Below are 12,631 nucleotides of genomic sequence, written 5' to 3'. Positions count from 1 at the left end.
ATCACATAATGCATATGTGTTATTGTCTAAAATTAAATGTGTAATATTTGTCCTCAAGTCCCTGTATTGAATTGAATGAGCTTTTTGTGTTTTCTTTAATAGTGTGTAGCGTATTGTTGGCTTCCGTAGGCTGATGATTGGCTTACTGTTGTAAAATCTGTCAGCAGTCACCTGGCCCCCAGGTGTGTCATGCCCAGGAATTGTCTGGGAAAATCCCTGTTTAGTGAGGTTTCTACAGTATTGGCTCCTGTGGGTTTAACAGTAAACATAACTGTCATATTCAATGTGTAGTCACTGAATTAGAGGCGCCTTTTGCTTTCAAAGAATGTCGAATTCCATGTACAGGTTAATACCTGGAATCAGGACAGGCTACCTATGTTTCTAATGTTATGTAGCCAGGGTTTACAGTAAGCTGTCTCTATGGCAGGTTGGCCTTGTGTAGCTGTGGGGCCCCACACACACCAGCGACTCTGCTCTGTGATCATAGCGATGTGGTGATTTCAGCTGACAGAGGATGAGTGTGCACACACACACACACACACACAGCTCATCTGTCTGGACTGTTATCTCCCAGCAGTCTGTATTCATGTCTCCTCACACACCTGGCCTGAGAGCATGACTCTGTCAGCTGTCATTCGTGTTCTTGTCTCAGTGTGTTAGAAAGTGTGTGTGCGTGTGTCAGACCTCAATGCGGGTATGTTTGGGCACGTTTGCGTGTCTTCACAGTACGTGTGTGTGTGTGTGTGTATTCATGCTTGCATAAGCCAGCGTCACTCTTCTGAAGAATGTCTGATAATACCCTCACAGGCTAGGAGCAGATAGGAAGACACCCTCCTCCTCCTCGCTGTCTTGCACTTGTCCAGTGGACTGTGACTGTGAAAGGGACAAAAACAGTGATCTCTCCAGTCAACACTGAGGTGCTGACTGTGTTATTAGCATGGCCGCTAGCAATACATCTTAAAACTGGTCCATTAACAAGACTCTCCCTCTGAGATCATCATCCTAGATGTCGAAGCAACTGTACTGCTGCTCAACCCAAAGTCCTGGCTCTCTACCGGAGCTGTTGAGAATGTATAGATTTAGTCGTCTCAAGCTGTTGAGAATGTATAGATTTAGTCGTCTCAAGCTGTTGAGAATGTATAGATTTAGTCTTCTCAAGCTGTTGAGAATGTATAGATTTAGTCTTCTCAAGCTGTTGAGAATGTATAGATTTAGTCTTCTCAAGCTGTTGAGAATGTATAGATTTAGTCTTCTCAAGCTGTTGAGAATGTATAGATTTAGTCGTCTCAAGCTGTTGAGAATGTATAGATTTAGTCTTCTCAAGCTGTTGAGAATGTATAGATTTAGTCGTCTCAAGCTGTTGAGAATGTATAGATTTAGTCTTCTCAAACTGTTGAGAATGTATAGATTTAGTCTTCTCAAGCTGTTGAGAATGTATAGATTTAGTCTTCTCAAGCTGTTGAGAATGTATAGATTTAGTCTTCTCAAGCTGTTGAGAATGTATAGATTTAGTCTTCTCAAGCTGTTGAGAATGTATAGATTTAGTCTTCTCAAGCTGTTGAGAATGTATAGATTTAGTCTTCTCAAGTGTTCTGTGCCTCTATGGCCACTATGTATTATTACTGCTTGATGAGTGTATGTCTGAACTGTGCCATATCGTATACACTACCATGATAATACCACCAACATTATCATATAGCAAAGTCCCTTGTGTTTCAGTGGATTCATATAGTTCAATGGACATTGTCATCGTCAGTGGTGGATGTGGTCTGTAGCAGCACTATCGAGGTATCTTATGTAACTCCACTGCCTGCTGTGGTACAGCTTGTCCAAGCAGAAGACATTACGTGAGACGCAAAAGCTACAGTTGATTCCCTCTGGAATGAAATCTACATTCTTATCTGCTTAAGGCCTTATGTTGATATGAACAACAATGCGTCACAATTCTGTTTTTAAGATACTCCCGAAAGTTGATTATATAACAGTTCAATGTTTTTAGCTAACTGTAATCATATCAATCAGAAAACCAGATGGTTTGAACGGTGAGGTTCAAACATTCATATAGATACCATGTGTGTTCTCTCTAAACATTAGCTCTTACCCATGGTGTTGAGTTGTAACGTGCTCCTTAGTGACGGGACAGAGCTGTGTGTTAGCTGTCAGAGAGTGATGTCATAATGACCCTGCCTTCCATCAGAGCTGTGTGTTAGCTGTCAGAGAGTGATGTCATAATGATCCTGCCTTCCATCAGAGCTGTGTGTTAGCTGTCAGAGAGTGACATGATGTCATAATGTTTCTGCCTTCCATCAGAGCTGTGTGTTAGCTGTCAGAGAGTGATGTCATAATGATCCAGCCTTCCATCAGAGCTGTGTGTTAGCTGTCAGAGAGTGACATGATGTCATAATGATCCTGCCTTCCATCAGAGCTGTGTGTTAGCTGTCAGAGAGTGATGTCATAATGATCCTGCCTTCCATCAGAGCTGTGTGTTAGCTGTCAGAGAGTGACATGATGTCATAATGTTTCTGCCTTCCATCAGAGCTGTGTGTTAGCTGTCAGAGAGTGATGTCATAATGATCCAGCCTTCCATCAGAGCTGTGTGTTAGCTGTCAGAGAGTGATGTCATAATGATCCTGCCTTCCATCAGAGCTGTGTGTTAGCTGTCAGAGAGTGACATGATGTCATAATGTTTCTGCCTTCCATCAGAGCTGTGTGTTAGCTGTCAGAGAGTGATGTCATAATGATCCTGCCTTCCATCAGAGCTGTGTGTTAGCTGTCAGAGAGTGATGTCATAATGATCCTGCCTTCCATCAGAGCTGTGTGTTAGCTGTCAGAGAGTGACATGATGTCATAATGTTTCTGCCTTCCATCAGAGCTGTGTGTTAGCTGTCAGAGAGTGATGTCATAATGATCCTGCCTTCCATCAGAGCTGTGTGTTAGCTGTCAGAGAGTGACATGATGTCATAATGTTTCTGCCTTCCATCAGAGCTGTGTGTTAGCTGTCAGAGAGTGACATGATGTCATAATGATCCAGCCTTCCATCAGAGCTGTGTGTTAGCTGTCAGAGAGTGATGTCATAATGATCCTGCCTTCCATCAGAGCTGTGTGTTAGCTGTCAGAGAGTGACATGATGTCATAATGTTTCTGCCTTCCATCAGAGCTGTGTGTTAGCTGTCAGAGAGTGATGTCATAATGATCCTGCCTTCCATCAGAGCTGTGTGTTAGCTGTCAGAGAGTGGCATGATGTCATAATGTTTCTGCCTTCCATCAGAGCTGTGTGTTAGCTGTCAGAGAGTGACATGATGTCATAATGTTTCTGCCTTCCATCAGAGCTGTGTGTTAGCTGTCAGAGAGTGATGTCATAATGATCCAGCCTTCCATCAGAGCTGTGTGTTAGCTGTCAGAGAGTGACATGATGTCATAATGATCCTGCCTTCCATCAGAGCTGTGTGTTAGCTGTCAGAGAGTGATGTCATAATGATCCTGCCTTCCATCAGAGCTGTGTGTTAGCTGTCAGAGAGTGACATGATGTCATAATGTTTCTGCCTTCCATCAGAGCTGTGTGTTAGCTGTCAGAGAGTGATGTCATAATGATCCAGCCTTCCATCAGAGCTGTGTGTTAGCTGTCAGAGAGTGATGTCATAATGATCCTGCCTTCCATCAGAGCTGTGTGTTAGCTGTCAGAGAGTGACATGATGTCATAATGTTTCTGCCTTCCATCAGAGCTGTGTGTTAGCTGTCAGAGAGTGATGTCATAATGATCCTGCCTTCCATCAGAGCTGTGTGTTAGCTGTCAGAGAGTGATGTCATAATGATCCTGCCTTCCATCAGAGCTGTGTGTTAGCTGTCAGAGAGTGACATGATGTCATAATGTTTCTGCCTTCCATCAGAGCTGTGTGTTAGCTGTCAGAGAGTGATGTCATAATGATCCTGCCTTCCATCAGAGCTGTGTGTTAGCTGTCAGAGAGTGACATGATGTCATAATGTTTCTGCCTTCCATCAGAGCTGTGTGTTAGCTGTCAGAGAGTGACATGATGTCATAATGATCCAGCCTTCCATCAGAGCTGTGTGTTAGCTGTCAGAGAGTGATGTCATAATGATCCTGCCTTCCATCAGAGCTGTGTGTTAGCTGTCAGAGAGTGACATGATGTCATAATGTTTCTGCCTTCCATCAGAGCTGTGTGTTAGCTGTCAGAGAGTGATGTCATAATGATCCTGCCTTCCATCAGAGCTGTGTGTTAGCTGTCAGAGAGTGGCATGATGTCATAATGTTTCTGCCTTCCATCAGAGCTGTGTGTTAGCTGTCAGAGAGTGACATGATGTCATAATGTTTCTGCCTTCCATCAGAGCTGTGTGTTAGCTGTCAGAGAGTGATGTCATAATGATCCAGCCTTCCATCAGAGCTGTGTGTTAGCTGTCAGAGAGTGATGTCATAATGATCCTGCCTTCCATCAGAGCTGTGTGTTAGCTGTCAGAGAGTGACATGATGTCATAATGTTTCTGCCTTCCATCAGAGCTGTGTGTTAGCTGTCAGAGAGTGATGTCATAATGATCCTGCCTTCCATCAGAGCTGTGTGTTAGCTGTCAGAGAGTGACATGATGTCATAATGTTTCTGCCTTCCATCAGAGCTGTGTGTTAGCTGTCAGAGAGTGACATGATGTCATAATGTTTCTGCCTTCCATCAGAGCTGTGTGTTAGCTGTCAGAGAGTGACATGATGTCATAATGTTTCTGCCTTCCATCAGAGCTGTGTGTTAGCTGTCAGAGAGTGATGTCATAATGATCCAGCCTTCCATCAGAGCTGTGTGTTAGCTGTCAGAGAGTGATGTCATAATGATCCTGCCTTCCATCAGAGCTGTGTGTTAGCTGTCAGAGAGTGACATGATGTCATAATGTTTCTGCCTTCCATCAGAGCTGTGTGTTAGCTGTCAGAGAGTGATGTCATAATGATCCTGCCTTCCATCAGAGCTGTGTGTTAGCTGTCAGAGAGTGACATGATGTCATAATGTTTCTGCCTTCCATCAGAGCTGTGTGTTAGCTGTCAGAGAGTGACATGATGTCATAATGTTTCTGCCTTCCATCAGAGCTGTGTGTTAGCTGTCAGAGAGTGATGTCATAATGATCCAGCCTTCCATCAGAGCTGTGTGTTAGCTGTCAGAGAGTGATGTCATAATGATCCTGCCTTCCATCAGAGCTGTGTGTTAGCTGTCAGAGAGTGACATGATGTCATAATGTTTCTGCCTTCCATCAGAGCTGTGTGTTAGCTGTCAGAGAGTGATGTCATAATGATCCTGCCTTCCATCAGAGCTGTGTGTTAGCTGTCAGAGAGTGACATGATGTCATAATGTTTCTGCCTTCCATCAGAGCTGTGTGTTAGCTGTCAGAGAGTGATGTCATAATGATCCAGCCTTCCATCAGAGCTGTGTGTTAGCTGTCAGAGAGTGATGTCATAATGATCCTGCCTTCCATCAGAGCTGTGTGTTAGCTGTCAGAGAGTGACATGATGTCATAATGTTTCTGCCTTCCATCAGAGCTGTGTGTTAGCTGTCAGAGAGTGATGTCATAATGATCCTGCCTTCCATCAGAGCTGTGTGTTAGCTGTCAGAGAGTGACATGATGTCATAATGTTTCTGCCTTCCATCAGAGCTGTGTGTTAGCTGTCAGAGAGTGACATGATGTCATAATGTTTCTGCCTTCCATCAGAGCTGTGTGTTAGCTGTCAGAGAGTGATGTCATAATGATCCAGCCTTCCATCAGAGCTGTGTGTTAGCTGTCAGAGAGTGATGTCATAATGATCCTGCCTTCCATCAGAGCTGTGTGTTAGCTGTCAGAGAGTGACATGATGTCATAATGTTTCTGCCTTCCATCAGAGCTGTGTGTTAGCTGTCAGAGGGTGATGTCATAATGATCCTGCCTTCCATCAGAGCTGTGTGTTAGCTGTCAGAGAGTTACATGATGTCATAATGTTTCTGCCTTCCATCAGAGCTGTGTGTTAGCTGTCAGAGAGTGACATGATGTCATAATGTTTCTGCCTTCCATCAGAGCTGTGTGTTAGCTGTCAGAGAGTGATGTCATAATGATCCAGCCTTCCATCAGAGCTGTGTGTTAGCTGTCAGAGAGTGATGTCATAATGTTTCTGCCTTCCATCAGAGCTGTGTGTTAGCTGTCAGAGAGTGATTTCATAATGATCCTCCCTTCCATCAGGGAGCTAGTAAAGGCGGATGTGTTCTCTGTGGGGTTGTGTTCTCGTAGGGTTGTCGCGGGGGGGCTAACAGATAGCATATGTGAGAAGGGCCCCAGCAGCTACAGATTCTCTGAGCTCAACTCACAATACTGACTGCCTCCCAAATGTATTACTTTTGACCAGGGCCCAAGTTCACTTCTTAGCTCTCCTTTTGAAGTCCACAGACTCCGCCATCTTTATGTTGTGTGTTAGAGTTGAGAAAGTCCTCCCTAAAAGAGATATCCACCTTTTCAAAGCACTCCTCTGGTCGGCTTTGAAAACAGCATGTTGTCTGTGTAAATACCTGGATATTAACAGCATCTTGTCTGTGTAAATACCTGTATATTATCAACATGTTCTCTGTGTAAATACCTGTATATTAACAGCATGTTGTCTGTGTAAATACCTGTATATTATCAACATGTTCTCTGTGTAAATACCTGTATATTAACAGCATGCTGTCTGTGTAAATACCTGTATATTAACAGCATGCTGTCTGTGTAAATACCTGTATATTATCAACATGTTGTCTGTGTAAATACCTGTATATTAACATCATGTTGTCTGTGTAAATACCTGTATATTAACAGTATGTTGTCTGTGTAAATACCTGGATATTATCAACATGTTGTCTGTGTAAATACCTGTATATTAACAGCATGCTGTCTGTGTAAATACCTGTATATTAACATCATGTTGTCTGTGTAAATACCTGTATATTATCAGCATGTTGTCTGTGTAAATACCTGTATATTATCAACATGTTGTCTGTGTAAATACCTGTATATTATCATCATGTTGTCTGTGTAAATACCTGTATATTATCAGCATGTTGTCTGTGTAAATACCTGTATATTAACATCATGTTGTCTGTGTAAATACCTGTATATTATCAGCATGTTGTCTGTGTAAATACCTGTATATTATCAGCATGCTGTCTGTGTAAATACCTGTATATTGACAGCATGTTGTGTATATGTGTTCCCCAGGTGAAGCCCAAAGTTATCGAACCGCTGGACTATGAGACTGTTCTTGTCCAGAGGAAGACCCAGATTCTCAGTGATGTCCTCCGGGACATGCTGCAGTTCCCCCAGGAGGACTTCCAGGTGAGTCACCTCTGGCCTTCTGACCTGGCACCAGAAACAGGCTCAGATACCATTAGTGTGTCCCGCATGGCGTCCTAGCGGTACCGGAGCCAAGTCCAGGTCCAAAAGGCTCCTTAACAAGTTCTATCCCCAAGCCATAAGACTGCTGAACAATGAATCAAATGGCCACCCAGACTATTTACAATGACCCCCACCTTGTTTTTACACTGCTGCTACTCGCTGTCTATTATCTATGCATAACCTACATGTACAAATGACCTCAATTACCTCGACTAACCTGTACCCCCCCGCATATTGACTCGGTACCGGTACTCTTTGTATATAGCCTCATTATTGTTATTTTATTGTGTTACTTATTTATTGTTTAAAAAATATTACTTTAGTTTATTTATTAAATATTTTCTTAACTCTTTTTCTTGAACTGCATTGTTGTTTAAGGGGATTGTAAGTAAGCATTTCACTGTAAGGTCTACCTACACCTGTTGTATTCGGCGCATGTGACAAATAAAATTTGCTTTGATATTCCTTATATAGTCCGCTGTTTTTGAGCAGGGCTCAGAGATTGCCAGACAGAATAGAACACCATTTAACTAGACTGCTACAGAATAACTGTCCCGAGTAAGGAATAACTGTCCCGAGTAAGGAATAACTGTCCCGTGTAAGGAATAACTGTCCCGAGTAAGGAATAACTGTCCCGAGTAAGGAATAACTGCAGAGTAAGGAATAACTGTCCTGAGTAAGGAATAACTGTCCCGAGTAAGGAATAACTGTCCCGAGTAAGGAATAACTGCAGAGTAAGGAATAACTGTCCCGAGTAAGGAATAACTGTCCCGAGTAAGGAATAACTGTCCCGAGTAAGGAATAACTGTCCCGAGTAAGGAATAACTGTCCCGAGTAAGGAATAACTGTCCCGAGTAAGGAATAACTGTCCCGAGTAAGGAATAGTAGTTAGTAGTAGTCAGTGAGGTAAGGATGGATATCATTTATTGCTGACGGTAAACAATCTGTCAATGTTGATAAGATCTTGATAGTTTCCATTATAGTGTACGATGTTGCATAATTGCTATCAACTTAATGTAATCTATCAACATCAAATAAAATAAAATTGTATTTGTGACATGCGCCGAATACAACTGGTGTAGACTTTTCCCTGAAATGCTTGCTTTACGAGCCCTTCCCAACGATGCAGTTTAAAAATAAAATGGTAACATGTACTGCTATATACAGGGAGTACCAGTACCAGGTCAATGTGGAGCTATATACAGGAAGTACCAGTATCAGATCAATGTGGAGCTATATACAGGGAGTACCAGTACCAGATCAATGTGGAGCTATATACAGGGAGTACCAGTACCAGATCAATGTGGAGCTATATACAGGGAGTACCAGTACCAGATCAATATGGAGCTATATACAGGGAGTACCAGTACCAGATCAATGTGGAGCTATATACAGGGAGAACCAGTACCAGATCAATGTGGAGCTATATACAGAGAGTACCAGTACCAGATCAATGTGGAGCTATATACAGGGAGTACCAGTACCAGATCAATGTGGAGCTATATACAGGGAGTACCATTACCAGATCAATGTGGAGTTATATACAGGGAGTACCAGTACCAGATCAATGTGGAGCTATATACAGGGAGTACCAGTACCAGATCAATGTGGAGCTATATACAGGGAGTACCAGTACCAGATCAATGTGCAGGGGTACAAGGTATTTGAGGTAGATATGTACATGAAGGCAGAGGTTCAGTCCCAGGGTCCATAGCTTGGTGATGAGCTTGGAGGGGATTATGGTGTTGAACGCTGAACTGTAGTCTATGAACAGAATTCACACATAGTTATTTCCCCTCTTGTCCAAGTGGGAGGTTGTTTGTTTATGACCCCATACAGTTCGTTGAGTGCCAGAGTGGTGTTGGCTTATGGAGGGATGTACAGTCGTGGGAAGTCGTGATAATTATGGATGAGAACTCTCTTGGTTGATAAAAGGGTCTGCAGCTTACCATGAGGTATTCTATATCAGGTGAACAAAAGCACGATATTTCCTTCACACTTGAAGCAGCACACCAGTTGTTATATATGAACAAACGCACTCCAGGTCCTTTCGACTTCCCAAAGCCGCCGTCCCGTCCTGCCATTGGATGGAGAATCCACCGAGTACTATGTGTATAGTGTCATCATCCAGCCATCATCCATCAGTCCTTTCTGCCTCCCACGTGCATGTTTTGGTTGTCGTGTTTATTGTGATTTCATGCTATTTCAGTGCGGCGCAGCCAGGCCCATGTTGCGAGAGTACGGTGAGGTCATTCACAGAGGCTTACGTTACGTTTACATCCCTGCTTCACGCTTTAGAGGTCAGGGGTCATCTGATTTGTTGTGATAGTGTAAGGAAGGGCTAGGCCTATCTCTAGCCCCATTCAGCAGGACTTAGCCCATGTCACCCTCTCAAACTTTCCATCGCTACACGACACATTATGAAATGGGAATCTGGCCTGGCAGAAGCGCTTCAGGAAGTGAGACCTCTTTGGAAAATGCTCTTAACAGTGACAGGAATGACATCCTGTTTCAGCAAAACATGACCCTTCCTCACTGTCTCACGATCCAACGGATATTTTTTCTCTCTCGTCTATTGAGAAGGTTCTTTTGTTTCAGAAGCCATAATGGTTTTTAGATATTTTCCGAAGGATATAGCTATGTTGAAAAATAAACATTTGAAAGGTAAGGCTCAATTTCCTAGATTTATTCAGCGGGTTAACAGTTTTTTTGCTTTATGGCCAGAAAATAAGAACACTGTTACGCTCGTTGATGGAAGGATCGGACCAAGGTGCAGCGTGGTAGGCGTACATCTTTCTTTTATTGATGACACCAAAAAAACAAATACAAAACGAAATGCACCGTTCTGTAGGGCTGGAAAGCAACAGTACAAAAACAAGATCCCACAAACTAAGGATGGAAAAAAGGCTGCCTAAGTATGATCCCCAATCAGAGACAACGATAGACAGCTGCCTCTGATTGGGAACCATACCCGGCCAACAAAGAAATAGAAAAACTAGAATGCCCACCCTAATCACACCTTGACCTAAACAAATAGAGAAATAAAAAGGCTCTCTAAGGTCAGGGCGTGACAGTACCCCCACCTCAAAGTTGCGGACTCCGGCCGCAAAACTGACTCTATGGGGGAGGGTCCGGGTGGGCATCTAGCCTCGGTGGCAGCTCCGGTTCGGGACGTAGACCCCGCTCCGCTCGCTGATCCCTCCGCTTCCGTGGAACCGGACCGTGGATCGTCGCTGGAGGCTCCGGACCGTGGATCATCGCCGGAGGATCCGGACCGTGGATCGTCACCGGGGACTCCGGACCGTAGATCGTCGCCGGGGACTCCGGACCGTAGATCGTCGCAGAAGGCTCCGGACTGGGAACCGTCGCTGGAGGCTCCGGACTGGGAACCGTCGCTGGAGGCTCCGTACTGCCGATCGTCGCTGGAGGCTCTGGACTGCCGACCATCGCTGGAGGCTCTGGATTGCAGAGCGTCGCTGGAGACTCCGGGCCATGGATCCTCACTGGAGGCTCAGGGCCATGGATCATCACAGGAGGCTCAGGGCCATGTATCATCACAGGAGGCTTCGGGCTATGGATCATCACTGGAGGCTCCGGGCCATGGATCATGACTGGAGGCTTCGGGCCATGGATCATTACTGGAGGCTTCGTGCCATGGATCATCACTGGAGGCTCCGGGCCATGGATCATCACTAGAGGCTTCGGGCCATGGATCATGACTGGAGGCTTCGGGCCATGGATCATTACTGGAGGCTTCGTGCCATGGATCATCACTGGAGGCTCCGGGCCATGGATCATCACTGGAGGCTTCGGGCCATGGATCATCACAGGAGGCTTCGGGCCATGGATCATCACTGGAGGCTCCGGGCCATGGGTCATCACTGGAGGCTTCGGGCCATGGATCATCACTGGAGGCTCCGGGCCATAGATCATCACTGGACCGTGGAGGCGCACTGGAGGTCTGAAGTGTAGAGCTGGCACAACACGTCCTGGACAAAGGCGCGTAGAGCCGGCGCAGGATATCCTGGACCAAGGAGGCGCACTGGAGACCAGGCGCGCTGAGCCAGCACCACCCATCCTGGACAGATGCCCACTTTCGCACGGCAAGTGCGGAGAGCTGGCACAGCACACACCGGGCTGTGGATGCGCCCTGGACACAGTGCGTATCACCGCAAAACATGGTGCCTGCCCGGTCACACGCTCCCCACGGTGGGTACGGGGAGTTGGCTCTGGTTTAAACCCTGGCTCCGCCAACCACCCCGTGTTATCCCCCCCAAAAAAATTGGGGCTGCCTCTCGGGCTTCCGTCGTGGTCGCGAACCCCGGTGTCATCGTGTTTCCTCCTACGCTGCCTCCGCCTGCTTTCATGGCAGGCTTCTGTCTCCTGCCATGATTTCATCCCACGTCCAGGATCCCTTACCGTCCAAGATATCCTCCCATGTCCAGGATGTCTGCTCCTCCTGGCGACGCTGCTTGGTCCGTTTGTTGTGGGATCTTCTTTTACGCTCGTTGATGGAGGATCGGACCAAGGTGCAGCGTGGTAGGCGTACATCTTTCTTTTATTGATGACACCAAAAAAATACTAAAATACAAAACGAAACGCACCGTTCTGTAGGGCTGGAAAGCAACAGTACAAAAACAAGATCCCACAAACTAAGGATGGAAAAAAGGCTGCCTAAGTATGATCCCCAATCAGAGACAACGATAGACAGCTGCCTCTGATTGGGAACCATACCCGGCCAACAAAGAAATAGAAAAACTAGAATGCCCACCCTAATCACACCCTGACCTAACCAAATAGAGAAATAAAAAGGCTCTCTAAGGTCAGGGCGTGACAAATACTTACTGGCGCTTACTCATGGACTATCAAGCTATCCAATTCCTCAGTCAACAGTGGAACTCTCTGCTCTGGCCATGACATACGAGTCCTGCATGCCGTACACTACAAGCGGCGTGTTGTGAAGGGAGTGACAGGTGATGACATCTGAAGACATCTTGACTGAGCCCCAACATTTGTTTAGGTCAGATGACTCTCTAAACCTTTATTCTTCTTTATTCAAGCGTTTTATCCGGCAGTATGTCAGGACCTTTCAATTGTGGGCATTCAGTATTATAAGCATGTAAAGGGGTCATTCAGTATTATAGGCAGGTAAACGGGGGATTCAGTATTATGAGCAGGTAAAGGGGTCATTCGGTATTATAGGCAGGTAAATGGGGGATTCAGTATTATGAGCAGGTATAGGGGG

At 45.2% G+C, this 12,631-nt stretch overlaps 1 protein-coding gene across 7 annotated transcripts in view; it reads left to right on the top strand.

Annotated features, from left to right (window-relative positions):
- The window catches only part of LOC139538975 (dedicator of cytokinesis protein 9-like), a 198,091-nt gene that overhangs the window by 77,149 nt on the left and 108,311 nt on the right, over positions 1–12,631 (top strand). For all 7 annotated transcript variants that reach the window (XM_071341595.1, XM_071341588.1, XM_071341594.1 and 4 more), the window contains exon 2: positions 7,210–7,326. In XM_071341595.1, the coding sequence (XP_071197696.1) occupies positions 7,210–7,326 (117 nt within the window). The remainder of the gene's footprint in view (positions 1–7,209; positions 7,327–12,631) is intronic.

Source organism: Salvelinus alpinus, chromosome 14, assembly GCF_045679555.1.
Source record: "Salvelinus alpinus chromosome 14, SLU_Salpinus.1, whole genome shotgun sequence".
In the NCBI taxonomy this organism is placed as follows: domain Eukaryota; kingdom Metazoa; phylum Chordata; class Actinopteri; order Salmoniformes; family Salmonidae; genus Salvelinus; species Salvelinus alpinus.
The sequence above is the reverse complement of the archived record's forward strand: the minus strand, read 5'-3'. Positions and strand labels throughout refer to the sequence as shown.